The sequence below is a fragment of the Apteryx mantelli genome, chromosome 4 (genome assembly GCF_036417845.1).
Source record: "Apteryx mantelli isolate bAptMan1 chromosome 4, bAptMan1.hap1, whole genome shotgun sequence".
Lineage (NCBI taxonomy): Eukaryota > Metazoa > Chordata > Aves > Apterygiformes > Apterygidae > Apteryx > Apteryx mantelli.
This window is the reverse complement of record NC_089981.1, coordinates 20,245,553-20,270,719: the sequence shown is the minus strand read 5'-3', so window position 1 is coordinate 20,270,719 and position 25,167 is coordinate 20,245,553. Positions and strand designations below refer to the sequence as shown.

Below are 25,167 nucleotides of genomic sequence, written 5' to 3'. Positions count from 1 at the left end.
CCGTCCGCTCTCCATTCATCCCTTCACCCGTCCATTCATCCAGCCATGGAGCCATCCCCACCCCTCCAGCCCGCCATTCATCTGTTCCCCCATCCACCCATCCATCTGTCCATCCATCCATCCATCCATCTGTCCCCCTCCAATCACAAACCCATCCGTTCTCTCACCCATTCATCCGTCGTGTCTGGCCTTCCAGCCGTCCTCCTCCTCCGTCCAACCACCTGCACAGCTTCTGTCCACCTTCCCGCTGCCCGTTCTCCCGTCCGTCCCCGTCCTTCCGTGTCCCGCTCCAGCCGCCCTCGCCCGCCGCCCCCAGTCCCCCCTGCACCCGTTCACCTGCCCCTTCGCCCACCCGCCCTTCCCACCTGCTCATCCCTCTGTGCACCCACCCGTCCATCCATCCATCCACCTCCGTCCTCTCCTCCACCCGGCCGTCCTTCCGCCCGTCAACCCACCCATGCCCACCCCGCCACCCGGCTGTGCCCCCACGTGCCCGTCCTGTCCCTCCCCTCCATCTGTCCCCACCAGGACTGTGTCCAACCGGCCTCTCTCTGGATCCCCCACATGGAGCAGGGTGGCACCCGGGTGGGCAGAGCACCGGGCGTCGGGAAGTGCCGGGCCCTGGGCGTATATACGTCTGGGGCCTATAGGGTAGGGGCGAACGGGCAGCGGGTGGCCCCGAGCGGGCGCAGCTCGGCGCGGGGACCCGGCAGCCCCGGGGGGCCGCGGCGGGCAGCGAGCGGATGGCGGCCCCTGAGTCAGCCCGGTGCCGCCCGCGACGCCCACCGCTCCCCGCCGGCGTCTGTCTCTCCAGCTTGTGATATTTCGCTCACCGGGAGCCGCGCCGGAGGCAGCACCGCAAACAAACCGGCTGCCAGATTGTGCCGCCGCAGCCTGGCACGGACCCGCGCAGCCCTGCCGGCCCGCGCCGCCGCCCGCGCCCGCCGCCGCCGCCCCGCACCCACGCGGGACGCCCCGCCCCGGGGGGGGCCCGCGCCGCCAGCACCACGGACAGCGCCCCGCCGCCCGCCCCGCCGCGCCGCCGGCCCGCGTGGCCGCCGGCCCCCGCCGCCGGCGCAGCCACCCGCCCTGCCCGGGGAGGGGGGGGGACCCACTCGTGCTCCCCCCGTGGGCAGCTCCGCCAGTGCTTCTAGCTCCCGCGCTCCGCTGCGAGCCCCCGATCCCCGGTGGGCACCCCCGCCCCGTGGGTTCCCCCCTCCCCGTACTGCAGGTTCGCAGCCCCGCAAGAGGGTGCCCGCAACTCCAGTGGGCATCTCCGGGTGCGCCCTAACGGGCAGCCACCGGTGGGTCCCGTGTCCTCCGTGGGCGCCCCCCCAGCCACTCCCGTTTCTCTATGAGCGTCACCCCACGAGCCGCGCGTCGCCCGTGGCCGGCCCCCGTGGGCTTCCGCGTCCCGCGTGGGAGCCCTCCGGTGCCCTCCGCGAGCGCCGCACACCGAGGCCCCAGCGGGCCCCCGCCGCGCGGCCCCGCGCTCCCGCAGAGCCGCGGCGGGCGCCGCGTCCGCCGTGGGCGCCCCGCGGCGCCGTCGCGGCCCCCCCCCCCCGCGGGGGAGCGCGGCGGGACGGCCCGGCGCGGCCCGGGAAGGGTTAAGCGGCGGGGCCGGCGGCGGGGGCGGAGCGCGGCCGCCCCGGGATAAGGCGCGGCGCCGGGCAGGGCTCAGACCTCCGGGAGCCGCGGGCAGCGCCGAGCCGTGCCGTGCCCACCCGTGCCGCGCCGCGCCGTGCCCACCCGTGCCGTGCCGTGCCATGCCCCGCGGGTGGCGGCGGCGGCGGCGGCTGCTCGCGGCGGCGCAGCGGGGGGTAACGGGGGCGCGCAGCCCCCCGGCACCGGCCATGAGCGCCCGGGCAGCGGGCAGCGCCTGAGCGCCCGTCCCGGTCCCGGCCCCGGCCGCGGCCGCGGCCCCGGCGGGCAGCGCCCTCCCGCCCGCCCCCGCCATGCTGCCCCGGACGGCTCGGGACCTGCCCCAAGGTAGGCGCGGGGCCGCGCCGGGGCCGCCGTGCCCCGGCGCACGGGGCGGGCTGCGGGCTCCCCGCGGGGCAGCCGGCGCTGCGGTGGCCCGGGACCCGTCGGGTGTCGGCGGCCACCTCGGGGCGCCCGGCAGCCCGGGGGCCCCCAGCCTGGGGGCGCGGCTGCTCCGGCACCGGCGGTGCCCGGTGCCCGCCCCGGGGCGCGTAGCCCGGGTTAGGGGAGCCCCGGGGCGCCCGGTTGCATGGGCTGCCCGCGGCCACCGCAGCGCGCCCCGCCTGGGGGGGGGGGTGGGTGCCACCGCGGGGTGCCCGGTGCCCCCCCCCCCCGGGCGTGGGGAGCTTGGCCCGGGGGGGGCCCGATGCCGCGGCGGGGGCCGGCGCTGCCGCTACGGGCGCGGCGCGGGACGGCGGCGGGAGCGGGCGGGGCGGGGGGGGGGGGTTGGGTTGGGTGTGGGGGGGGGAGCCGGTTGGCACGGGAGCGGGCCCGGGAGCCGGTGACTTCAGCGCCAAACTGAGTCAGCCCGCGGCGAGGGGGAGTGACAGATGGGGCGCGGGAGGGGGGCGCGGGGGGGCGGCCGCCGGCACGGGGCGCCCGGGGGAGGGGGGCGGCGCCAGCGGCCGCGCCGCCGCCTCCTCCCCCCACCCCCCCCCCCGCGCTACCGGTGCCCCCACCCGCCGCGGGGGAAGGGAGCCCGGAGCCTCCCCCCCCCCCCCCCCCCCCGCTCCCCGCTCCGCCGGGCACCGGGCCAGGCCGCCGGGCTGAATTATGGATGAGGCGCTCGGGTTGCAGCGGCGGGGCAGGGCGCGGCCCCCCCCCCCTCCCCTTCCGCGACCTCCCCTTCCTTCCCCGCCCCACGCGCGCTCGCGGCGGGGGTGGGGGCGGCGGGGGGGGGGGCGGAGGCGGCGGTGCGAACAACAGGAACGGCGGCGGCGGCGGCGCGTGTCACCGGCGAGCGCGTCAGTCCGCGCCCACGCGCGCCGCCGCCCCGCACGTGGCCCGCGGCACGCGCGCACGTGGGCCGGCCCCACCGCGGGGGGGGGGGCGGGTCGGACCCCCCACCCCCCGGGGGGGGGGGTCCCGGGGAGCGCGGCCCTACGGGGCGGTCAGTGCCCTGGCGGGTCCCTGGGTGCTCAGCGCTCTGGGGCGGGCACAGCCCGGGGGGGTCCTTTGGGTGCACGGCCCGAGGTGGGGGGGGGGTCAGACCCTTGGAGGGCTCCTTGGGGTGCACCTATAGGGTGCGCTTGGCCCCCGGGGGCTCCTTGGGGTGCCTGGCCCCACGGGGTGCTCAGTGTCCCAGAGGGCTCCTTGGGGTGCGCCTATAGGGTGTTCTTGGCCCCGGGGGACTCCTTGGGGTGCCCAGCACCATAGGGTGCGCTTGGCCCCCGGGGCTCCTTGGGGTGCCTGGACCACAGGGTGCTCGGTGCCCTGGAGGGCTCCTTGGGGTGCGCCTATAGGGTGTTCTTGGCCCCGGAGGGCTCCTTGGGGTGTCCAGTCCCACGGGGCAGTCGGGGTCCTGGAAGGCTCCTTGGGGTGCCCAGCACTACAGGGTGTTCTTGACCCCGGCGGGCTCCTTGGGGTGCCCAGCACCGTGGGGCGCTTGGTGCCCTGGAGAGCTCCTCTGGGTGCCCATCACCGTGGGGTAGGCCCAGCCCGGGGGGGCTCCTCTGGGTGCACGGCCCAAGGTGTGGGGGGGACCAGTCTCTCGGAGGGCTCCTTGGGGGTGTGCTTGGCCCCAGGGCGGACTCCTCAGGGTGCCCGGCCTTGTGGGGCATCGGTTGCCCCGGGGGGCTCCTCAGGGTGCACAACTCCTTGGGGCGCATGGGGCAGCACCTGGGGGTGGGCGGGGGGCGGCTGGGGGCCGTGACCCCGGGCTGACGCCCCCCCTGTGCCCGCAGGCCGGCGCCTGGCGGCCCTGCTCCTGGCGGCGCTGGCGTGGGTGCCCGGCGGGGCGCCCGCCTGCCCCGCGCTCTGCACTGCTACGTCTCGCCGCCCACCGTCAGCTGCCAGGCCAACAACTTCTCCGCGGTGCCCGCGGGGCTGCCGCCCGGCGCCCGCCGCCTCTTCCTGCAGAACAACGTCATCAGGGCGCTGCGGGCCGGCACCTTCGGGCCCAGCACCGTCACCCTCTGGCTCTACTCCAACAACATCTCCTCCATCCAGCCGGGCACCTTCCGCCACCTGCCCGCCCTCGAGGAGCTCGACCTGGGCGACAACCCTCACCTCCGGGTCCTGGCGCCCGACACCTTCCACGGCCTCCGGCGCCTCCAGGCCTGCACCTCTACCGGTGCCAGCTGGCCAGCCTTCCATCTTCCGCGGCCTCCACAGCCTCCAGTACCTCTACCTGCAGGAGAACGGGCTGCTCTACCTCCAGGTGCGGGCACGGCCGTGGGGCGGGGGGTGCTGGGGGCACCCATGGAGCATGCGGTAGAGCTGCCCGTGGGGCTGGGTGCTGAGATCTAAGGGAGCCTCCAGGCTGGGGAGAAGGGTGCACGGGGCAGGGATGCTGGAGGTGGCTGTGGGGCAAGGACGAGGTGGCAGGGGGATGCCCGTGGGGCAGGGTGATGAGGGATGCCCATGGGGCCAGGGCAGGGTGACGGGGTGTGGGGGAGGTCCCCTTTGGGGCAGGTCGCATGGGGCAGGATGATGAGGGATGCCCATGGAGCAAGGGTAAGGTGCCAGGGGGACGTCCATGGGGCAGGGGCAAAATGACAGGGGGACGCCCATGGGGCAGGGTGCACAGGGCAGGGATGCAGGAGGACACCCATGGAGCGGGATGCAGAGGACACCCATGGGGCAGGGTACACAGGGCAGGGATGCAGGGAGACACCTACGGGGCAGGGATGCACAGGGCAGGGATGCAGGAGGACCCCCATGGGGCGGAATGCAGGGAGACACCTGTGGGGCAGGGATGCACAGGGTAGGGATGCAGGGAGACACCCATGAAGTAGGGATGCAGGAGGACACCCATGGGACGAGATGCAGGGAGACACCCATGGGGCAGGGTGCACAGGGCAGGGATGCAGGAGCACCCCCATGGAGTGGGATGCAGAGGACACCCATGGGATGGGATGCAGGTGGACATCCGTGGGGTGGGATGCAGGGAGACACCCATGCGGCAGGGTGCACAGGGTAGGGATGCAGGTGGACGCCCATGAGGTAGGGATGCAGAGGACACCCATGGGGCGGGACGCAGGGACACACCTGCGGGGCAGAGATGCACAGGGCAGGGATGCAGGAGGACACCCATGGGGCGGGATGCAGGGAGACACCTGCGGGGCAGGGATGCACGGGTAGGGATGCAGGAGGACACCCACGGGGTAGGGATGCAGGAGGACCCCCATGGGGCGGGATGCAGAGGACACGCATGGGCCAGGGTGCACAGGGCAGGGATGCAGGGAGACACCCACAGGGTAGGGATGCAGGAGGACCCCCATGGGGCGGGATGCAGAGGACACCCATGGGCCAGGGTGCACAGGGCAGGGATGCAGGGAGACCCCCATGGGGCGGGACACAAGGAGACCCCCACGGGGCAGGGATGCAGGTGGACCCCCATGGAACGGGATGCAGGAGGACCCCAGTGGAGCAGGATGCAGAGGACCCCCCCGGGGCGGGACGCAGGAGGACACCGGCAGGGCAGGGATGCGCGCGGGGCCGGGCCGCAGGGGCGCCCGTGCCCACGGCGCCGCCTCTCTCCCCCGCCGGCCGCCGCGCAGGACGACCTCTTCGCCGACCTGGCCAACCTGAGCCACCTCTTCCTGCACGGCAACCGGGTGCGGGCGCTGTCGGAGGGCGTCTTCCGAGGCCTGGCCAACCTGGACCGCCTGCTGCTGCACGCCAACCGCTTGGCCGCCGTGCACCGGCGCGCTTTCCGCGGCCTGGCCCGCCTCACCATCCTCTACCTGTTCAACAACAGCCTGGCGGCGTTGCCGGGCGACCCGCTGGCCGCCCTGCCCGCCCTGCAGTTCCTGCGCCTCAACGCCAACCCCTGGGCCTGCGACTGCCGCGCCCGCCCGCTCTGGGCCTGGTTCCGCCGCACGCGCGTCTCCAGCTCGCCCGTGCTCTGCGCCAGCCCCCCGCAGCGCCGCGGCGCCGACCTGCGGCACCTGCGGCCCGCCGACTTCGACGGCTGCCCCCCGCCCCGCGACGGCGACGGCGGCGACGAGGAGGCGGGCGACGGCACCGCCCAAGATGGCGGCGCGTCCCCAGCGGCGGCCGCCGTACCGCCCGGGCGCCCCGGCACGCTGCCCGCCGCGCCGCCTTCGGCTTTCTACCGCGACCTGCCCCCTCACGACCTGCGGGGCCCCCAGGCCCGGCCTCACCCCAGCGACTACTGGGGGGGCTACGGGCCCGAAGGGCGCCTGCCCCCCGAGGCGGGCCGGCCGTTGCCCCGGCGCCCCCTGCGCCCCGCTGCCCTCGCCCGCCCCCCGGCCCGGCCCCCATCCCTTCCTGCTGCTGCCCCCCCTGCTGCTGCTGCTGCTGCCCCGGCTCTGAGCCCCCCCGCCGCCGGCGCCGAGCCCCCCCGGGGGCCTGAGCGGGGCGGAAGGGGGGGGGGGCCCCCAGGACTGCGACGGGGGGGGGGGACAGCCCCACGGCGGGGGCCCCCCCTCCTTTTCCCGAGCGGGAGAACAAAAAAACACCCCCCCACCCCCTCCACACTCCCCCCCACCCCCCCAGGAACCAAAAGGTCGGAAATTATTTATTAAAAATGGTCTTATTTTGGGAGAGCGGGGCCTCGGCTGGCGGCGGGGGGGGGGGGAGCGGGCGCTGCCGGAGCCTTTTCCAGGTCACATCTTTCTCCTCGTGAAATATTGATGGCCCCCGGCACCGCTGCTATTCCTGGGCGGCCGCGGGGCGCACAGCTGCACCCGGGCGGTGTTGCAGCGTGACATGGTGCGCGCGCACACCCGCAGCATGGCCGCCCGTGCCCGTGTGCCCCCCCGGCCTCCCGCGCGGGCTCCGTCTGCCCTCCGCCTGCGGTTGTCCCGGGGCAGGTGTCGCTGGGGCATCCCTCGCCCTCCCCGGCCGAGTGTTTGCGGCTGCGGGTGTAGCTCTGCCTCTGGGGTGTCTCTGTGCGGGTGTCCCCGGTGTGAGTGTGTGTGCGCACCTCTGGGCTGTCCCTGCAGGTGTCCCTGGGCGGTGTCTCTCTCTGGCTGTCCCTGCGACTGTCCCCGTAGGTGTACCCAGGAGGCGTCTCTCTCCGGCTGTCCCTGCGACTGTCCCCGTAGGTGTACCCAGAGAATGTCCTCTCTCTGGCTGTCCCTGCGGGTATCCCTGCAGGTGTACCCAGGGGGTGTCTCTCTCCAGCTGTCCCTGCGACTGTCCCCGTAGGTGTACCCGGGGGGCGTCTCTCTCTGGCTGTCCCTGTGACTGTCCCTGCAGGTGTACCCAGGGGGCATCTCTCTCCAGCTGTCCCTGCAACTGTCCCCGTAGGTGTACCCAGGGGGCATCTCTCTCCGGCTGTCCCTGCAACTGTCCCCACAGGTGTCCCCAGGGAATGTCTCTCTCCGGCTGTCCCTGTGACTGTCCTCACAGGTGTCCCCGGGGGTGTCTCTCTCCAGCTGTCCTGCGGGCATCCTCGTAGGTGTCCCCGGGGGGTGTCTCTCTCTGGCTGTCCCTGTGAGGGTCCCTGCCCAAGTGTCCCCGGTGTGTATGTGTATGCGCACCTCTGGGCTGCTTCTGGGCAGTGTCTCTCTCCAGCTGTCCCTGCGACTGTCCCTGCAGGTGTCCCCAGGGAGCGTCTCTCTCTGGCTGTCCTTGCAGGTGTCCTCGCAGGTGTCCCTGGGGGACATCTCTCTCCGGCTGTCCCTGAGGGTGTCCCCAGGGGGCGTCTCTCTCCAGCTGTCTCCACGGGTGTCCCTGGGCAGTGTCTCTCCCCGGTTGTCCCTGCGACTGTCCCCCGCAGGTGTCCCCACAGGGCATCTCTCTCCAGCTGTCCCTGCGGGTGTCCTCGTAGGTGTCCCTGGGGGGCATCTCTCTCCTGCTGTCCCTGCGGGTGTCCCCAGGGGGTGTCTCTCTCCGGCTGTCCCTGCGACTGTCTCTGTAGGTGTACCCAGGGGGTGTCTCTCTCCAACTGTCCCTGCGACTGTCCCCACAGGTGTCCCCGGGGGGTGTCTCTCTCTGGCTGTCCCTGCAACTGTCCCCACAGGTGTCCCCCGGGGGTGTCCATCTCCGGCTGTCCCTGCGGTGTCCCCAGGCTGGCAGGCCAGCGGGGCTGGCTCAGACAGCACCCCGCACCCCCCCCGCGGGGGATTACAGGGCTCAGCCCGGCTCGGCCTAATCCCGGGGATTATAAGGGCCGGGCCCAGCGGGGGGGGCACCCAGGGGCGCAACCCGCGAGCACGCAGCAGGGGGCAGCCACGGAGGGCACCACCCTGGGGGGGCGAGCAGAGGCGCAGCGGGGCCGGGGCTGCACCCCCCAGGCACGGAGTCCCCCTCAGCCCCCTCGCTGCACCCACCGGCGCCACGCGGTGCGGCACCGGGACGGCTCGGCCCTAACGAAGCTCCCCCCCCCCTCCAAGAAGGGCCGAGGCGGCGCGGCGGCTCCGAAGCACCCGGGTTTATTGGCGCGGCAGTGGGGGGGGGGGGGGGGGGCGCCGGCGGGGCTCAGGCGGTGCCGGCGCCCTGCTGCATGCGCTTGAGGAGCTCCTCGTCCTGCAGCGACAGCTCCGTCAGCTTCTTGCCCATGCGCTCGTGGACGTCGAGGTACTTGGCCACGCAGCGGTCCAGGCACACGCTCTCGCCCTTGGACAGCTCCGCGTCCTTGTAGTGGGGGGGCACGCACTTGCGGTGGCACGCGTGGGTCATCCTGCACGGCAAGCCGTCAGCCGGGCGCCCCGCCGAGCCGGGTGCCCTAGCACCCCCCCCGTGCCCCCAGCCCTGGGCAACCCCCCTGCCCCCCAGCACCCCCCAATGCTCCCCATCACCCCCGTGTCCCCCAGCACCCCCCCATGCACCCCAGTATCCCCCATGCCCCCAGCTCTGGGTGCCCCCCCCTGTGCCCCCCATCATCCCCACGCCCTCCATCACCCCCCAATGTTCCCCAGATCTGGGCACCCCCTGTGCTCCCCAGCATCCCCCAATGCCCCCTGCCCCGGGCACACCCCCTTCCCCCTCATTACCCCTAATGTCCCCCAGCTCTGGGCACCCCCCGTGCCCCCCAGCATCCCCCAATGACCCCCAACCCCAGCACCCCCTGCCCCCCAGCACCTCCCAATGCCCCCCCAGCATCCCCCAATGCCCCCCGGCATCCCCCTGCCCCCCAGCACCTCCCAATGCCCCCCTGCATCCCCCAATGCCCCCCGGCATCCCCATGCCCCCCAGCACCTCCCAATGCCCCCCAGCCCTAGGCACCCCTCTTGCCCACCAGCCCCAGCACCCCCGGTGCCCCCCAGCACCCCCCCTGCCCCCCAGCATCCCCCCTGCCCCCCAGAATCCCCATGCCCCCCAGCACCTCCCAATGCCCCCAGCCCTGGGCACCCCTCTTGCCCCCCAGCCCCAGCACCCCCCCTGCCCCCCAGCACCCCCCCTGCCCCCCAGCATCCCCATGCCCCCCAGCACCCCCCAATGCCCCCCAGCCCTGGGCACCCCCGGTGCCCCCCAGCACCCCCCAATGCCCCCCGCCCTCGGCCCCGCTCGGCCCCACCGGTTGTACATGTCGGCCATCATGTCCACCTCCAGCTCGGCCGCCAGCTGCTGGGCCCGCACCGGGTCCATGGCGCCGGCCGGGCACGGGCACGGGCACCTGCACGGGCACCCCGCGGCAGCTCCCGGCCGGAACCACGTGGGGGCCGGCGCTTCCGCCCCCGGCACGGCCCCGCCCCTCCTCCCCGCGGAGCCAATAGGTGCCGGGCAGGGAGAGGGCAGGGGCTCAACCCCAGCGCTGATAGGGCGGTCGGGAGGAGGGGACGGGGTCGCGCGGGGCGGCCATAGAGAGGAGGCGAGGGCGGTGGATGGAGAGGACGCTCGCTTTGCCAGCCCTTTGCCCGCGACGGGGCGGAGCCACAGCAGCGGCGGGCGGGATTGGCGGCGGCGCGCCCCGCCCCCCGCGGCTGGGCCCGCCCCCCGGCCCAGGGCCCGCCCCTGGGGCAGGGCGGGGATCCGTGGCTGCGCGGGGTCCTCCTGTCCCTATGGTCCTGTTCGGGGGTCCCTGTCCCCCCGTGTCCCCCTGTCCCCATGGTCCTGTCCGGGGGGTCCCTGTCCCCTCATGTCCCCTCGTGTCCCCCCTGTCTCCATGGCCCTGTCTGGAGGTCCCTGTGCCCCCATTTCCCCTTGTCCCCCCTGTCCCCATGACCCTGTCCAGGGGTCCCTGTCTCCCTGTGTCCCCCCTGTCCTCATGGCCCTGTCCGGGGGGGTCGCTGTCCCCCTGTGTCCCCTCGTGTTCCCCTGGCCCTGTGGCCCCGTCTGGGGGGGGTCCCTGTCCCCTCATGTCCCCCCGTCCCCATGGCCCTGTCCGGGGGGTCCCTGTCCCTGTGTCCCCCCTGTCTCCCCTGTCCTCATGGCCCTGTCCAGGGGGTCCCTGTCCCCTCATGTCCCCTCATGTCCCCCCTGTCCCCATGGCCCTGTCCGGGGGGTCACTGTCCCTCCGTGTCCCTCCATACCCCCCTGTCCCTGTGGCCCTGTGTGGAGGGTCCCTGTCCCCCCATGTCCCCATGCCCGTGTCCTGGGGTGTCCGCATGTGCCCCCTGCACGTGTCCCCTGGGTCCACGTGTGCCAATGTGTCCGTGTCCCCAGCTGTGCCCCGTGTGCCCTTACCCGGGCACCTCATATGCCCTCGCTGCCCACGTCCCCGTGTCCCCGCGGCTCCCCACGTCCCTGCACCCACACGCCCTGCCGCGTCCCCATCCCCCCGCCGCGCGCAAGGGCACCCTGCTGCCCCCATGTCACCATGGGGCTGGGTGCCCCAGGGCGGCTCTGTCCCCACGCCCGGCCCCGTGGCCCCCAGCCCGGCCCCCCGGCCTGAATGAAAGGGGCACCTGTTCCTCCGGGTAAAAATAGGCAGCGAGCGGGGCTGCCTGCGGCGCCAGCACCAGTGAGCAGGGCCGGGGGCCGCCGCGGGGCGCCGGGGGGGTGGCGGGCTGGGGGCTGCCTTGGGGGCCAGCGGCTGAGGGGCTGCCATGGGGCTGGGGGCCCTGGGGCAGGGGCCGCCGGGGGGGGTGGAGTTGGGGCCTGGGGGGCCCAGGACCACCGTGGGGCACCGCGTGGGGCCTTGGGGCAGGGGCTGCCGGGGGCTGCCGCGGGGCACCATGTGGGGCTGGGGGGTGGGGGCCGCCAGGGAGCGTGGGGTGGGGGGGCCGTGGGGTGGGGGCCACCGTGGGGTTGGGGGCTGGGGATTTTGGGGGGGGGCTGCTGTGGGGCATGGCACGGGGCTGGGGGCTGGGGGGCAGGGGCTGCCGGGGGGGTGCAGGGCTGGGGGCCGTGGGGCGGGGGCCGCCGGGGAGCAGTGCGTGGGGGGCACTGGGGGGGCACCCGCCCCCGCTCTGCCCCCCGTCACGGCTGCCTGTGCCCCCAGGGCCGCCGTCGCAGACATGGAGCCCGAGGGAGCTGCCCAGCCGCCCGCCGCCCTCCAGCCCCCTGCCTGCCCCACGGCGCTGCCTGCGGGCCCCGCCGGGGCGGGGGCTGCTGGGGGGCCGCCTGCTGCGGGGGGGGGCGAGGGGCGGGAGGCCAGCACCGCTGGGGGGGGCCCCACGGCTGGGGGGGCAGAGGCGGCCGGGAGCAGCCCCGGGGCAGGGGCAGCAGGGGCTGCTGGAGTGAGGGCCAAGGGAGCAAAGGATGCTGGGAGTGATGGCAAGGGAGCAGAGGATGATGGGAGTGAGGCCAAGGCAGCACAGGATGCTGGGAGTGAGGCCAAGGCTGAGGCAGCAGAGGATGCTGGGAGTGAGGGCAAGGCTGAGGCAGCAAAGGATGCTGGGCGTGAGGGCAAGGGAGCAGAGGATGATGGGAGTGAAGCCAATAAGCCAAGGGAGCAAAGGATGCTGGGAGTGAGGCCAAGGCCGAGGCAGCAGAGGATGCTGGGAGTGAGGGCAAGGGAGCAGAGGCTGATGGGAGTGAGGCCAAGGGAGCAAAGGATGCTGGGAGTGATGCCAAGGCCAAGGCAGCAGAGGATGCTGGGAGTGAGGGCAAGGCTGAGGCAGCAAAGGATGCTGGGAGTGAGGCCAAGGCCAAGGCAGCAGAGGATGCTGGGAGTGAGGGCAAGGGAGCAGAGGATGCTGGGAGTGATGCCAAGGCCGAGGCAGCAAAGGATGCTGGGAGTGAGGCAAGGGAGCAGAGGATGCTGGGACTGAGGGCAAGGCTGGGGGGGGCGGGGAGGCTGGGGCGGGGGCAGCGCAGGGGGCGGGGGCGGCGGGCGAGGAGGCGGCGGTGGCGGCAGCAGAGACCCCCGGGGGCCGGCAGGTGCCAAGCGGGGCCGGGGGGCGGTGGGGCGGGAGTGGGGGGCCGGGGGGCCGGGCCGTGGGCACAGCGCCCCCCCCCTTGCCCCCCCAGGAGCTCACGTGGCTGCAGGATGAGGACGACGAGCTGTGGCCCGAGTTCCCCCCCGGCTCGCCATGGGGGGCCCCACCAGCCCCACGACTCCCACCAGCCCCACGACTCCCACCAGCCCCACGACCCCCACCAGCCCCACAACCCCTCCAGCCCCACGGCTCCTGCGGCCCCCACGGCCCCCACTGGTAAGGGCTGCGCTGGGCAGGGAGGGCACCGCGGCTCCTTGGGCACTGGGACCCCGGGCACCCCAGGATGCCCTATAGCTGCCCCATCCCCCCTAGAGATCCCCTATAGGTGCCCCCTGCCACCTGTTCGGGACCCCTGTCCCCCCGGGATCCCCTATAGCTGCCCCATCCCCCTGGGGATCCCTATAGCTGCTCCATCCCCCAGGATGCCCTATAGCTCCCCTGTCCCCCTGGGGATCCCCTATAGCTGCTCAATCCCCCAGGATGCCCTATAGTTCCCCTTTCCCCCCAGGGATCCCCTACAGCTTCCCATCCCCCAGTTCCCCTATAGCTCCTCCGTCCCCCCATGGATCCCCTGTAGCTGCCCCATCCCCCTGCGGGATCCCCCCCAGGTGCCCCAGGCTGTGGGTTTGGGTGCCCCCCGCCCCAGGGTGCCCTGTGACCCACCCCCCTGACCCCGCCGCTCTCCCCACAGCCGGTGCCACCGCGGGCTCGGGGGGCAGCCAGAGGTGAGTGCACAGGCCCGGGCGCCCGGGCGCCCCCCCGGCCCCAGCCCCTGCCCCACGGCCTTCCGCCATGGCCCCCCCCCACGCCGCCCCGTGCCCCACGGCTGCCACCCACGGTCCGCGCCCCACGACCCCATGCCCAGCCGTACCCCCCCCCGGCTATCGCCCCAGTCCCCCCCCCCGGGCAGTGCCCCCCGCCCCATGGCGGCTCTGTGCCCACAGGGGGGCCGCCGGGGGGGCGCCGGGGCGCGGGGGGCGGGTGCCAGCGGGCGCCCGGGCGCGGGGGCGCAGCGCCATCCTGGAGAAGTTCGGAGGGTGAGTGGGGCCGGGGGGGCAGCGCTGGGGGGGCACCGGGCACCGCTGGGGGGCCGCTGGGGGGCACCGCCGGCCAATGGGGGGGGGGCGCTGCAGGGGAGCGCTGGGCCAATGGGGAGTCACCTGGGGGCAACTGTTGGCCAATGGGGAATCACTGGCGGGGGGGGGGGGAACAGGCCAATGGGGAGCCGCGTGGGGGGGGCCATGGGCCAATGGGAAACCATGATGGGCAGAGCCACGGGCCAATGGAGAACTAGTGGGGGAACTGTGGGCCAATGGGGAGCCCCTGGGGGAGCGATGGGCCAATGGGGAGCCCCCCGGGAGGACCAAAGTGGGGAGAGGAGCCAATGGGGAGCTCCTGGGGGACCATGGGCCAACGGGGAGCCCCTGGGGAGGGGGGAAATGGGCCAATGGGGGGGATGTGGAGGGAGCGATGGGCCAATGGGGGGATGTGGGGGGAGCGATGGGCCAATGTGGAGCCCCCCGGGAGGACCAAAGTGGGGAGAGGAGCCAATGGGGAGCTCCTGGGGGACCATGGGCCAACGGGGAGCCCCTGGGGAGGGGGGAAATGGGCCAACGGGGGGATGTGGAGGGAGCGATGGGCCAATGGGGGGATGTGGGGGGAGCGATGGGCCAATGTGGAGCCCCCCGGGAGGACCAAAGTGGGGAGAGGAGCCAATGGGGAGCTCCTGGGGGACCATGGGCCAACGGGGAGCCCCTGGGGAGGGGGGAAATGGGCCAACGGGGGGGATGTGGAGGGAGCGATGGGCCAATGGGGGGATGTGGGGGAGCGATGGGCCAATGTGGAGCCCCCCGGGAGGACCAAAGTGGGGAGAGGAGCCAATGGGGAGCTCCTGGGGGACCATGGGCCAAAGGGGAGCCCCTGGGGAGGGGCGAAGGGGCCAACGGGGGGATGCGGGAGGAAGCAATGGGCCGGCGGGGAGGGTCCCATGGCCCCCCTGGACCCAGGGCCGCCACGGGCCCAGCCCCCCACCTGAAGCGCGCCGGGGGCGCCAACACGGTGAAGACCATGCTGCTGGAGTGGTGCCGCTCCAGGACCCGCAGCTACGAGGTGAGCAGGGGGCGGGGGGCACTGGGGGGGCACGGGGCCCAGCCCTGACGTCCCGGCGTGTCCCCCCTCCCCAACGGCAGCACGTCGACATCCAGAACTTTTCGGGGAGCTGGGGCACGGGCCTGGCCTTCTGCGCCCTCATCCACAGCTTCTTCCCCGACGCCTTCGACTACGCCGCCCTGGCGCCCCACAACCGCCGCGAGAACTTTGCCCTGGCCTTCGCCACCGCGCAGTGAGTGCCCCCCGCCGCCCCCCGGCCTGGCCCCACGGCCGCCCCCCCACCACGGTGCCTGCCCGACGCCTGCCCCCCGCCACAGGAGCGGGCCGACTGCGCCCCGCTGCTGGAGGTGGACGACATGGTGCGGCTGAAGGTGCCCGACGCCAAGTGCGTCTACACCTACGTGCAGGAGCTCTACCGCAGCCTGGTGGCCAAGGGGCTGGTGAAGACCAAGAAGCGCTGAGGGGGGGGCTCCCGGCGCCTCCCCACCCCAGCGCCCTTTGCCCCCCACTAAAGCCTTGCTTGCCTGGCACGGGGGGCTAACTTTATTTCTTGGCTTATGTGGTGGTGGGGGGTTTAGGGGGGAGCGGCAGCGGGGCGCCGCTCGCCGTGGAGGCGGGTGTGCTCCTCCGCCTGGCGCCGGAAGAGCTGGGGGTCGGCGGCCAGCTGGAGGGCCAGGTCCTGTCGCAGCACCCGCTGGGGGTCCGGGCTGTCCACCAGCAGCAGGAGGTCCTGGAGCACTGTGGGAATTGGGGGGGGGGGGCGTCAGCGCGGGAGCGGGAAGGGCAGGGCGGGTGCCCCCCCCCAGCGCGCGGTACCCACCGTGGAGGACACGCGTGGTGGGCGCCCAGTGCTCGGTGGCGGTGAGGGGCTGGCACACGCGGCCCTCCGGGTCCACGGCGGGGTGGTAGATGGGGGTCCGGAAGGTTATGCGGGGGGGCGCCAGGGGGTGATGCGGGGAAAAGGAGAGCTCGAAGCGGAAGGCGCCCGCGTTGTAGGGGGGCTTGTTCTGCCGCGGGAAAGGGGGGGGGGCGCCTCAGCCCCACACTGTGCCCTGGCCCGGGCAGGGTAAGGGGGGGGGGCCCCCCGGGAAGGGGAGGACGCAGCCCTGGCACCCAGTGCCCCCCAGAGGGCACCCCCTGCCCAGTGCCCCCAGCCCCCCCCAATCCCTCCCCAGAGAGAGCCTCCCCCAGTGCCCCCAGCCCCTCCCCAGAGAGAGCCTCCCCCAGTACCCCCAGCCCACACCAGGGACCCCCCCCCCGGGGAGAACCCCCCCGCCCCCAGCCCACCCTCCAGGGTCCCCCCAACCCGGTGCCCCCAGCCCACCCACGGTGTCCCCCCGGGGGACCCCCCCAGTGCCCCCAACCCACCCCAGGGGGAACCCCCTGCCCAGTGCCCCCAGCCCACCCCAGTCCCCCCCCAGTGCCCCCCCGCCCCGCACTCACGGGCAGCAGCAGCCCCCCCCAGCGCAGCACGTTGCCCCCCAGCGGGGCCAGCTCGCACACCCCGCCCCACCGCCGCGCCTCCTCCAGCTCCTGCGGGCGGCACGCGGCACGCGTCACGGGGCGGGGCCTCCAAGGGCACGCCCCCCCAGTGGGCGTGGCCTCCCCGCACACGCCTCCAGGGGGCGTGGCATTGCCGTCCAGGCCCCGCCCCTCCCCGCCGGCGGCGCCGTGCCGCCGCCGGGGCGGCGCCGCCGGAGAACTGAAACTGGAACTCGCCGCCCCCCGGGCGGGACTCGGCGCCGGCAGCCCGGCCCGGCGCCCGCCCCCTGCGACCGGCACCGGCACCCCCGGCACTGGCACCCCCCCGCACCCCGGTACTGCCTCTCCCGGCACCCCGGTACCAGCACCCCTCGGACCCCGGTACTGTCACTCCCGGCTTCCCTGTACCGGCACCCCCCACCCCCGGTACTGTCCCCCCCTCGCACTCCCGCACCCTGGTACTGCCACTCCCAGCACCTTGGCACTGGCACCCCCCAGCCCCGGTACTGTCCCCCCCCTGCACACCTGCACCCCGGTACTGTCACTCCTGACACCCCGGTATGGCACCCCTGCACCCCGGTACTGTCATTCCTGGCAGCCCGGTACTGGCACACCCCAACCCTGGTACTGGCACTCCCAGCATGCCAGTACTGGCACCCCAACGCCCTGGTACTGTCCCCCCCTGTACCCCGTTACCTGCACCCCTCAGCCTGCTGCCAGCACCCCCCAGCGGCAGTACCACCACGCCCCCCGGTGCAGCACCCCCAAACTGGCCCCGAAGTCCCAGAGCTGGCACCCCGGGGCACTGCCGGGCCTGTCCCCACTGGTGCACCCCGGGACCTCCCTGGCACCCTCCACCCACCTTGGCGAGCCTCCTGCTTCCAGCCATGGCCCGTCCAGAGTGCAGCCCCCACAGCTGTCCTGGGGCAGGGCTCCGTGCAGGCCACGCCCATGGCAGGGTGGGGCGGGGCCTAGTGGCTCCAGCCCCTCCCTGAGCATGGAAGGGGTGGAGTCGCCAGACAGGCCTTCAGGCTCCCTGGGGTCATAGAGATGAGTGGTTGAGGGGCTAGACATGCCTTCAGGCTCCCTGGGGGTCATAGAGACAGGTGGGTTGAGGGGCCAGACATGCCTTTGGCCTCCTCAGGGGGCCACAGTGATCAGGGTTGTGGGGCCAGAGGTCTTCTTTTTCTGGGGAATGCAGAGGTAGGTATTGGGGGACTAGATGTGCCCTTGATCTCCCTGTGAGCCATAGAGTTGGGGGAAGGGACATTGAGGGACCAGACATACCCTTGGCCAATCCTTGGCCATAAAGGTTGGAACTGAGGGGCCAGACATGCCCCAGGTAGCCCTGAGCCCTGTAGCTCCAGCAGGTTGAAGGCCCAGGGCTGACCCCAGGCCCAGGGCTGCAGAGATGTGGGGTGAGGGGAACCTGCCCATGCCCCCCAGGCTGGGGAAGCTGGGCAGTTACAGCCCCACATGCCCCACACCTCGCTGGTACCCAGAGGCAGCTGGCTGGGCTGTCCTACATGTGGGGTGGGAGGGCACTTAGGGGGCTTATTCCCCCAAACACCGTGCCTGGGACCATAGGGGGTTGAGTAGCCAGACCACACGTTTCCCTGGGGTGGGCGGACCAGGGCGGCTGGGAGTCGGCAAGGAAAATTTGGGGCCACTGGTACTCACCTCTGCTCAGCAGCAGCCCCCAGGCACTCACAGAAGCCCCCTCACATGGGTCCCATCCCACCTCAATAGTGTGCTGTTTTGCAATGCGAGGAGGTTGTTGACCCTGCTGTTGGCCTGGCCTCTCCTCTGGGCCTGTGCTGTGCCACCCTCAGAGGGCTGGGGGGCTAGACATGGCCTGCCCTCATCCAGGTGGTGGAGAAAGGTGGGGGAGGGCTGGAGCCCCCCAGGCCACCCCTGGAGTGTCACACCACCTGGGCCTCCCTCCAAGTCTCTTGGGGATCATAGGGACAAGGATGGGGAGCTTGACCTGGAGACTGAGTGGCTAAACTGCCCTTTGTCACCACAAGGCTCATAGAGATGGGGCAGTTGAGGGGCTAGCCTGCCCCTTGTCACCACAAGGCTCGTAGAGATGGGGTAGTTGAGGGGCTAGACTGCCCCTTGTCACCACAAGGCTCATAGAGATGGGGCAGTTGAGGGGCTAAACTGCCCCTTGTCACCACAAGGCTCGTAGAGATGGGGTAGTTGAGGGGCTAAACTGCCCTTTGTCACCACAAGGCTCTTAGAGATGGGGTAGTTGAGGGGCTAGCCTGCCCCTTGTCACCACAAGGCTCGTAGAGATGGGGTAGTTGAGGGGCTAGCCTGCCCCTTGTCACCACAAGGCTCGTAGAGATGGGGTAGTTGAGGGGCTAGACTGCCCCTTGTCACCACAAGGCTCATAGAGATGGGGCAGTTGAGGGGCTAAACTGCCCCTTGTCACCACAAGGCTCATAGAGATGGGGTAGTTGAGGGGCTAAACTGCCCTTTGTCACCACAAGGCTCTTAGAGATGGGGTAGTTGAGGGGCTAGCCTGCCCCTTGTCACCACAAGGCTCGTAGAGATGGGGTAGTTGAGGGGCTAGCCTGCCCCTTGTCACCACAAGGCTCGTAGAGATGGGGTAGTTGAGGGGCTAAACTGCCCTTTGTCACCACAAGGCTCTTAGAGATGGGGTAGTTGAGGGGCTAGCCTGCCCCTTGTCACCACAAGGCTCTTAGAGATGGGGTAGTTGAGGGGCTAGCCTGCCCCTTGTCACCACAAGGCTCGTAGAGATGGGGCAGTTGAGGGGCTAGCCTGCCCCTTGTCACCACAAGGCTCGTAGAGATGGGGTAGTTGAGGGGCTAGCCTGCCCCTTGTCACCACAAGGCTCGTAGAGATGGGGTAGTTGAGGGGCTAAACTGCCCTTTGTCACCACAAGGCTCTTAGAGATGGGGTAGTTGAGGGGCTAGCCTGCCCCTTGTCACCACAAGGCTCGTAGAGATGGGGTAGTTGAGGGGCTAGACTGCCCCTTGTCACCACAAGGCTCATAGAGATGGGGCAGTTGAGGGGCTAGCTTGCCCCTTGTCACCACAAGGCTTGTAGAGATGGGGCAGTTGAGGGGCTAGACTGCCCCTTGTCACCACGGGGCTCATAGAGATGGGGCAGTTGAGGGGCTAGCCTGCCCCTTGTCACCACAAGGCTCGTAGAGATGGGGTAGTTGAGGGGCTAGACTGCCCCACCCCGCCTCCCGAAGGATTCCTACCGGAGAGCGTGGGTCCTCCCACCTCCAGCACCCAGAGCTGAGCAGTGGAGGGAGGGCTGGGCTGGGCGATGTGAGGGACTGGAAGGGGGGGGGCACCCTGACGCAGGCACCTCCTCCCCGCCCACCTCCCGCCCGGCCCCCTGAGCGCCCCCCCCATGCTGCCAGCCCGGCTGATTTACAGGAAGCCTCAGCGGCCACACGCCCTCCTTAATCTTTAACCACATCGGGCCAGGTCCGGCCAGTTCCCCTCTGTGCCCAGGCGGACACACAGGGACCTGACCCACCGCTGGGCACTTAGGTGGGCCCAGGGGTCCTCCTCCTCCTCCTGCCCCTGCCCCAACCTCCTTGGGAAGTGGGAGGGGGGACGCTGGGGCCAGCGGGCCAGGGTTGCTGAGCCCCCGTGGGTGGTGCAGGGCCCCCCGGGGTGCCCAGCTGGGCCCTGACCTGTTTTGCTCGCCAGGACGCCCACCATGAAGTTCTGGCTGCCCCTGGTGTGCTTGGCTGCTGTGGCCGCGGCATCTGTCACCCCGGTAAGTGCTGCCTGCGGGCACAGGAGCACCTCAGGGACCCTGGCCTGCCCTCACTGGGGGCCCCCTGCCCAGCCTCACCCTGGTCTCTGCACCCAGGGTCCCTGCCCGCCCTCACCCGGGTCTCTGCACCCAGGTCCCCTGTCCACCTTCACCCAGGTCTCTGCACCCAGGCCCCCTGCCCACCTTCACCCAGGTCTCTGCACCCGGGGCCCTCTGGGGCACCCTCATCCGGGTCTCTGCACCCAGGAGCTGGTGCTGGAGTCCTCTCCCCAAAGGTTGAAGCTGACCAAACTGCATCTGGTGCAGCTGGTGCCACATCCTGCCGACCGCCCGAGCGCAGAGGGGGATGCGGGGACCATGAGCCCACCCCTGCCCGGCACCGATGCCCACCCTGAAGTGGTACCCAGTTTGGCTGCAACGCTCAACATCATGGAGAGTCCCAGCCTGGGCACGGAGGGGGACACGGGGACGATAAGCCCACCTCTGCCTGGGACTGATGCCCACCCTGAAGTGGTGCCCAGTTTGGCTGCAGCTCTCAACGTCATGGAGAGTCCCAGCCTGGGCACAGAGGTGGCCACGGGGCCAGCAAGCACCCACCCCAGCCCCACAGAGCCAGAGGGGCCACCTGAGGATGCGGGCACACCAACCAGCGGGACCACGGCAACACCCATGCCCGTGACCACGGAGGGACCCACCAGCGCTCCAGGCACAACTGCCCCGCTGTGCCCAGGGGACGAGGAGCCAGCTGAGGCCTGTGGGGCACCCACAGGGGCACAGACAGCTGCGGTGGCCGAGGCGCTGAGCACCTTTGCCCTGCGCTTCTACCAGCGAATGGCAGAGGCTGCTGAACCCGACTCCAACCTGCTCTTCTCGCCCATCAACGTGGCCTTGGGGCTGTCACACCTCCTGCTGGGTGAGGGACAGGGCAACGCCATGGGCACTGCTGTGGGCACCACTGTGGGCACCGTGATGGGCACTGCTAGGGACACTGTTATGGGCACTGCCGTGAGCACCGCGATGGGCGCTCTTATGGTGGCTGCAACGGGCACTGCTATGGGCACAGCTGCAAGCCCTGCGATAGGCGCCGCTATGGGCACTGCTACAAGCACTGCAATGGGCACCACTACGAGCACTGCTATGGCCACTGCTATGGTGACTGCAATGGGCACTGCAACGGGCACCACTACGAACACTGCTATGGGCACTGCTACGGTGACTGCTATGGGCACTGCTACGGTGACCGCTATGGGCACTGCTATGGGCACTACTACGAACACCGCTATGAGCACTGCTATGGGCACTGCTATGGTAACCGCTATGGGCACTGCTATGGGCACTGCTATGGTGACTGCAATGGGCACTGCAGTGGGCACCACTATGGGCACTGCAGTGGGCACCACTACGAACACCGCTATGGGCACTGCTACGGTGACCGCTATGGGCACTGCTATGGGCACTGCTATGGTGACTGCTATGGGCACTGCAGTGGGCACCACTATGGGCACTGCAATGGGCACCACTACGAACACCGCTATGGGCACTGCTACGGTGACCGCTATGGGCACTGCTATGGGCACTGCTATGGTGACTGCAATGGGCACTGCAGTGGGCACCACTATGGGCACTGCAATGGGCACCACTACGAACACCGCTATGGGCACTGCTACGGTGACCGCTATGGGCACTGCTATGGGCACTACCATGGGGCACTGCTATGGTGACCGCTATGGGCACTGCAATGGGCACCACTACGAACACTGCTGTGGGCACTGCTATGGTGACCCCTATGGGCACTGCTATGGGCACTACCATGGGGCACTGCTATGGTGACTGCTATGGGCACCACCACAGGCACCACTACGAACACTGCTATGGGCACTGCTAGGGGCACCACTATGGGCACTGCTAGGGGTACCACCACAGGCACTGCTATGGGCACCACCATGGGCACTGCTTCCTGTGGGGCTGTGGGCACTGCTGTGGGCACCACTATGAATACTGCTATGGGCACTGCTACGGTGACTGCTATGGGCACTGCTATGGGCACTACCATGGGACACTGCTATGGTGACTGCTATGGGGACTGCAATGGGCACCACTACAAATACTGCTATGGGCACTGCTATGGTGACTCCTATGGGCACTGCTATGGGCACCACTACGAACACTGCTATGGGCACTGCTATGGGCACCACTATGAACACTGCTATGGGCACTGCTATGGTGACCGCTATGGGCACTGCTATGGGCACCACCACAGGAACTGCTATGGGCACTGCCATGGGCACTGCTACCTGTGGGGCTGTGGGCGCTGCTGTGGGCACAGCCACGGGCATTGCTGTGGGCACCTCAGCGGGCACACTCACAGGCACCCACGCAAGTGGCTCAGATGGCTGTGACACGTGTGCCCGAGCCTCGCGCATAGCCACGGGGTGCTGAGCCCGGCCCGTGCCCGCAGGTGCCCGCGGCGAGACCCGGGAGCGCCTGGCCGCCGTCCTGGCCTACCCACCGGAGCTGCCCTGCGTGCACCGCTCCCTCCGGCAGCTCACCAAGTCCCCGGGCCTCCTCTCCGCCTCGCAGATCTTCCACCACAAAGGTGAGCCCTGCCCGGGGTGCACCCCCGGGCGCGCGCCCCCCGCACCGGGGCGGGACAGGAAACTGAGGCAGGGGGCTGACGCGCCGCCTTCTGCCCCCCGGCAGAGCTGCACCTCACCGCCCGCTTCCTGAACGAGTCGCGGCGCTTCTACGAGGCCCGGCCCCGGGTGCTGAGCGGCAACGAGAGCCTCGACCTGCTGCACATCAACAAGTGGGTGCGCGAGGCCACCCAGGGGCGCCTGCCGCGCCTCCTCGACGAGCTGCCCCCCGACCCCCGCCTGGTGCTGCTCAGCGCCGTCTACTTCCAGGGTAGGGCCTGGCCGGCCGCCCCGGCATCCACTCCGGGAATTGGCCCTGGCACCTGCTCCGGGCAGCTGCTCTGGGATCTGCCCTGAGGATTGGCCTTGGGTTCTGCCCCAGGATCTGCCCTGGGATCCGCTCTGGGAGTTGGCCCTGGGATTGGCTCTGGGACCTGCCCTGGGACCCACCCTGGGATCTGCCCCAGGACTTGCTCTGGGATATGCTCTGGGACTGGCTCTGGACCTGCTCTGGGAATTGGCCCTGGGATCTGACTGGAACTGGCCCTGGGGATTGGCCCTAGGACCTGCTTTGGGAATTGGCTCTGGGACCTGCCCTGGGACCCACCCTGGGATCTGCCCTGGGGATCTGCTCTGGATCTGCCCCAGGGATCTGCTCTGGGATCTGCTCTGGGACTGGCTCTGCAGATTGGCCCTGGGATCTGCCCTGGGACTGGCCCTGGGGATTGGCCCTGGGACTGGCTCTGGGGATCTGCTCCAGGATCTGCTTTGGGAATTGGCTCTGGGATCTGCTCTGGGACTGGCCTGGGACCCACCCTGGGATCTGCCCCAGGGATCTGCTCTGGGATCTGCTCTGGGACTGGCTCTGCGATTGGCTCTGGGGATCTGCCCTGGGGCTGGCTCTGGGATCTGCTCTGGGACCTACCCTGGGACCCACCCTGGGATCTGCCCAGGATCTGCCCTGGACCTGCCCTGGGACCTGCTTCAGGGTTGTCCCTGAGATCTGCCCTGGGACCTGCTCTGTGGATTGGCTCTGGGATCTGCCCTGGGACCACCCTGGATCTGCCTGGGACTGGCTCTGGGAATTGGCCCTGGGACCTGCCCTGAGATCTGCCCTGGGACCTGCTCTGGAATTGGCCCTGGGACCTGCCCTGGGACCTGCTCTGGGAATTGCTCTGGGATTGGCCCTGACACCTGCCCTTGAGATTGGGCCCTGGATCTGCCCGGGACCTGCGCCGGGCTCTCCCTGAGCGCGCACCCAAGCTCTGCGCCGGGCTCTGCGCTGGGTGGCTGTGGTCCGTGCACGGCTGGTGTCCCTGGCGGGGCGGGTGTCCCCACGGGGGTCCCGGGTGCCGGGCCGCCCTGGCCCCCCGCGGCACCCCCGCAGCCTCCGGCAGCCGCCCCGTCCCCACAGGCAAGTGGAAGACGCCGTTCAGGCCAAGGACACGATGCCGCAGCCCTTCTGGCGCCCGGGCGCCCACCCGTTCTCATCCCCACCATGACGAGCAAGAAGTACCCCGTGGCCTCCTTCACGAGCCGGCCTGCGGCCCAGGTACCGCCCTGCTGCCTGCAGAGCCCGCAGCGGCCATGCTGCCGCGCCACCTCATTTCCTGGGCGGCCCGAGCAGGGGCCGTTCTGGGCTGTGACCTCGCTTCCTGTAGAGCCAAGCAGCGGCCATGCTGGGTCATGACCTCACTTCCTTTGATCCAAGTAGCAGCCATGTTGGGTCATGGCCTCACTTCCTGTAGAGCCAACTAGCAGCCATGTTGGGTCACGACCTCACTTCCTTTTGCATCCAAGTAGCAGCCATGTTGGGTATGACCTCACTTCCTGTAGAGCAAGCAGCGGCCATGCTGGGTTATGACCTCACTTCCTTTTGATCAACTAGCAGCCATGTTGGGTCATGACCTCACTTCCTACAGAGCCAAGCAGCGGCCATGCTGGGTTATGACCTCACTTCCTTTGATCCAACTAGCAGCCATGTTGGGTCATGACCTCACTTCCTACAGAGCCAAGTAGCAGCTATGCTGGGTCATGACTCGCTTCCTTTTGATCTAAGCAGACAGCCACGTTGGGTCACGACCTCACTTCCTATAGATCCAACCAGCAGTCATGTTGGGTCATGACCTCACTTCCTGTAGATCCATCTAGCAGTCATGTGGGTTATGACCTCACTTCTGTAGATCCACTAGCAGCCATGCTGGGTTATGACCTCACTCCTGTAGATCCAACTAGCAGCCATGTTGGGTCACAACCTCACTTCCTTTTGATCCAACTAGCAGCCATGTTGGGTCATGACCTCACTTCCTGCAGAGCCCCACCAGGCAGCGCTGGGTTGCAGCTCGCCCCTCGTATCCCGCGCAGCGACCGTGCCCGGCTGCCCCTTGCGGAGCAGCGCGCTGCTCCCAGGGGACGCCGGCGCTGAGGCCTGTCCCTCCCGCAGGTGGGCGGCTCCAGCTGAGCCAGGGCCTGAGCCTGGTGGTGGTGCTGCCGCAGGGCGCCCCGGGGGCGCTGGGGAGCTGGAGCGGGCGCTCAGCCCCGCCGCCTTCCTCGCCCTCCTGCACAAGGCGGCCGCCGTCCCGCCCCGGGCCACTGTGCTGGCCCTGCCCCGCTTCCCGCCTCGACCTCTCCCAGGACGTCGTGGCCGTCATCCACGAGATGGGTAAGGATGAGGCCCCAGCGCCACAGCGCCCGCTGCTGGCATCGTCGCCTGTGAGGGCCATTGCTTCCTGCAGGGGGGA

At 70.9% G+C, this 25,167-nt stretch overlaps 5 protein-coding genes across 5 annotated transcripts in view; 3 read left to right on the top strand and 2 right to left on the bottom strand.

Moving 5' to 3' along the window:
* The first annotated feature begins 1,954 nt into the window (after positions 1–1,954).
* RTN4RL2 (reticulon 4 receptor like 2) lies at positions 1,955–7,317 on the top strand. The gene is given in 7 exon segments (XM_067295327.1): positions 1,955–1,989; positions 3,885–3,959; positions 3,962–4,255; positions 4,258–4,293; positions 4,296–4,360; positions 5,703–6,514; positions 7,215–7,317. Coding segments are annotated over 7 exon segments (1,419 nt in total). The 5' UTR covers position 1,955.
* Positions 7,318–8,568: 1,251 nt separating this feature from the next.
* TIMM10 (translocase of inner mitochondrial membrane 10) lies at positions 8,569–9,795 on the bottom strand. Its single transcript, XM_067295489.1, has 2 exons — positions 9,632–9,795; positions 8,569–8,794 (listed from the first exon to the last, which is right to left on the bottom strand). Exons 1-2 carry the CDS (start codon positions 9,700–9,702, stop codon positions 8,593–8,595), a joined length of 273 nt encoding a protein of 90 aa, XP_067151590.1. The 5' UTR covers positions 9,703–9,795; the 3' UTR covers positions 8,569–8,592.
* A 1,718-nt stretch (positions 9,796–11,513) lies between these two features.
* Positions 11,514–15,070, top strand: SMTNL1 (smoothelin like 1). Its single transcript, XM_067295326.1, is given in 7 exon segments — positions 11,514–11,904; positions 11,943–12,236; positions 13,129–13,162; positions 13,382–13,474; positions 14,444–14,546; positions 14,627–14,782; positions 14,867–15,070. Coding segments are annotated over 7 exon segments (1,212 nt in total). The 3' UTR covers positions 15,008–15,070.
* Positions 15,067–16,939, bottom strand: UBE2L6 (ubiquitin conjugating enzyme E2 L6). The gene is made up of 4 exons (XM_067295487.1): positions 16,891–16,939; positions 15,990–16,079; positions 15,367–15,553; positions 15,067–15,284 (listed from the first exon to the last, which is right to left on the bottom strand). Exons 1-4 carry the CDS (start codon positions 16,915–16,917, stop codon positions 15,121–15,123), a joined length of 468 nt encoding a protein of 155 aa, XP_067151588.1. The 5' UTR covers positions 16,918–16,939; the 3' UTR covers positions 15,067–15,120.
* A 2,481-nt stretch (positions 16,940–19,420) lies between these two features.
* SERPING1 (serpin family G member 1) overlaps positions 19,421–25,167 on the top strand; it is a 6,096-nt gene continuing 349 nt past the window's right edge. Inside the window, 10 exon segments of the mRNA XM_067295325.1 lie at positions 19,421–19,561; positions 19,724–19,793; positions 20,040–20,706; positions 22,252–22,389; positions 22,494–22,697; positions 23,841–23,886; positions 23,888–24,000; positions 24,870–24,941; positions 24,944–25,041; positions 25,043–25,088. Coding sequence (XP_067151426.1) covers positions 19,734–19,793; positions 20,040–20,706; positions 22,252–22,389; positions 22,494–22,697; positions 23,841–23,886; positions 23,888–24,000; positions 24,870–24,941; positions 24,944–25,041; positions 25,043–25,088 — 1,444 coding nt within the window. The 5' untranslated portion in view covers positions 19,421–19,561; positions 19,724–19,733.

Coding starts and splice junctions, on each gene's coding strand:
- TIMM10 (XM_067295489.1), bottom strand. CDS start 9,702: ATGGACCCGGTGCGGGCCCAGCAGCTGGCGGCCGAGCTGGAGGTGGAC. Junction 8,795..9,631: donor ATGGCCGACATGTACAACCG/GTGGGGCCGAGC, acceptor CTTGCCGTGCAG/GATGACCCACGCGTGCCACC.
- UBE2L6 (XM_067295487.1), bottom strand. CDS start 16,917: ATGGCTGGAAGCAGGAGGCTCGCCAAG. Junction 16,080..16,890: donor GAAGCAGGAGGCTCGCCAAG/GTGGGTGGAGGG, acceptor TGCCGCCCGCAG/GAGCTGGAGGAGGCGCGGCG. Junction 15,285..15,366: donor CACCACGCGTGTCCTCCACG/GTGGGTACCGCG, acceptor CAATTCCCACAG/TGCTCCAGGACCTCCTGCTG.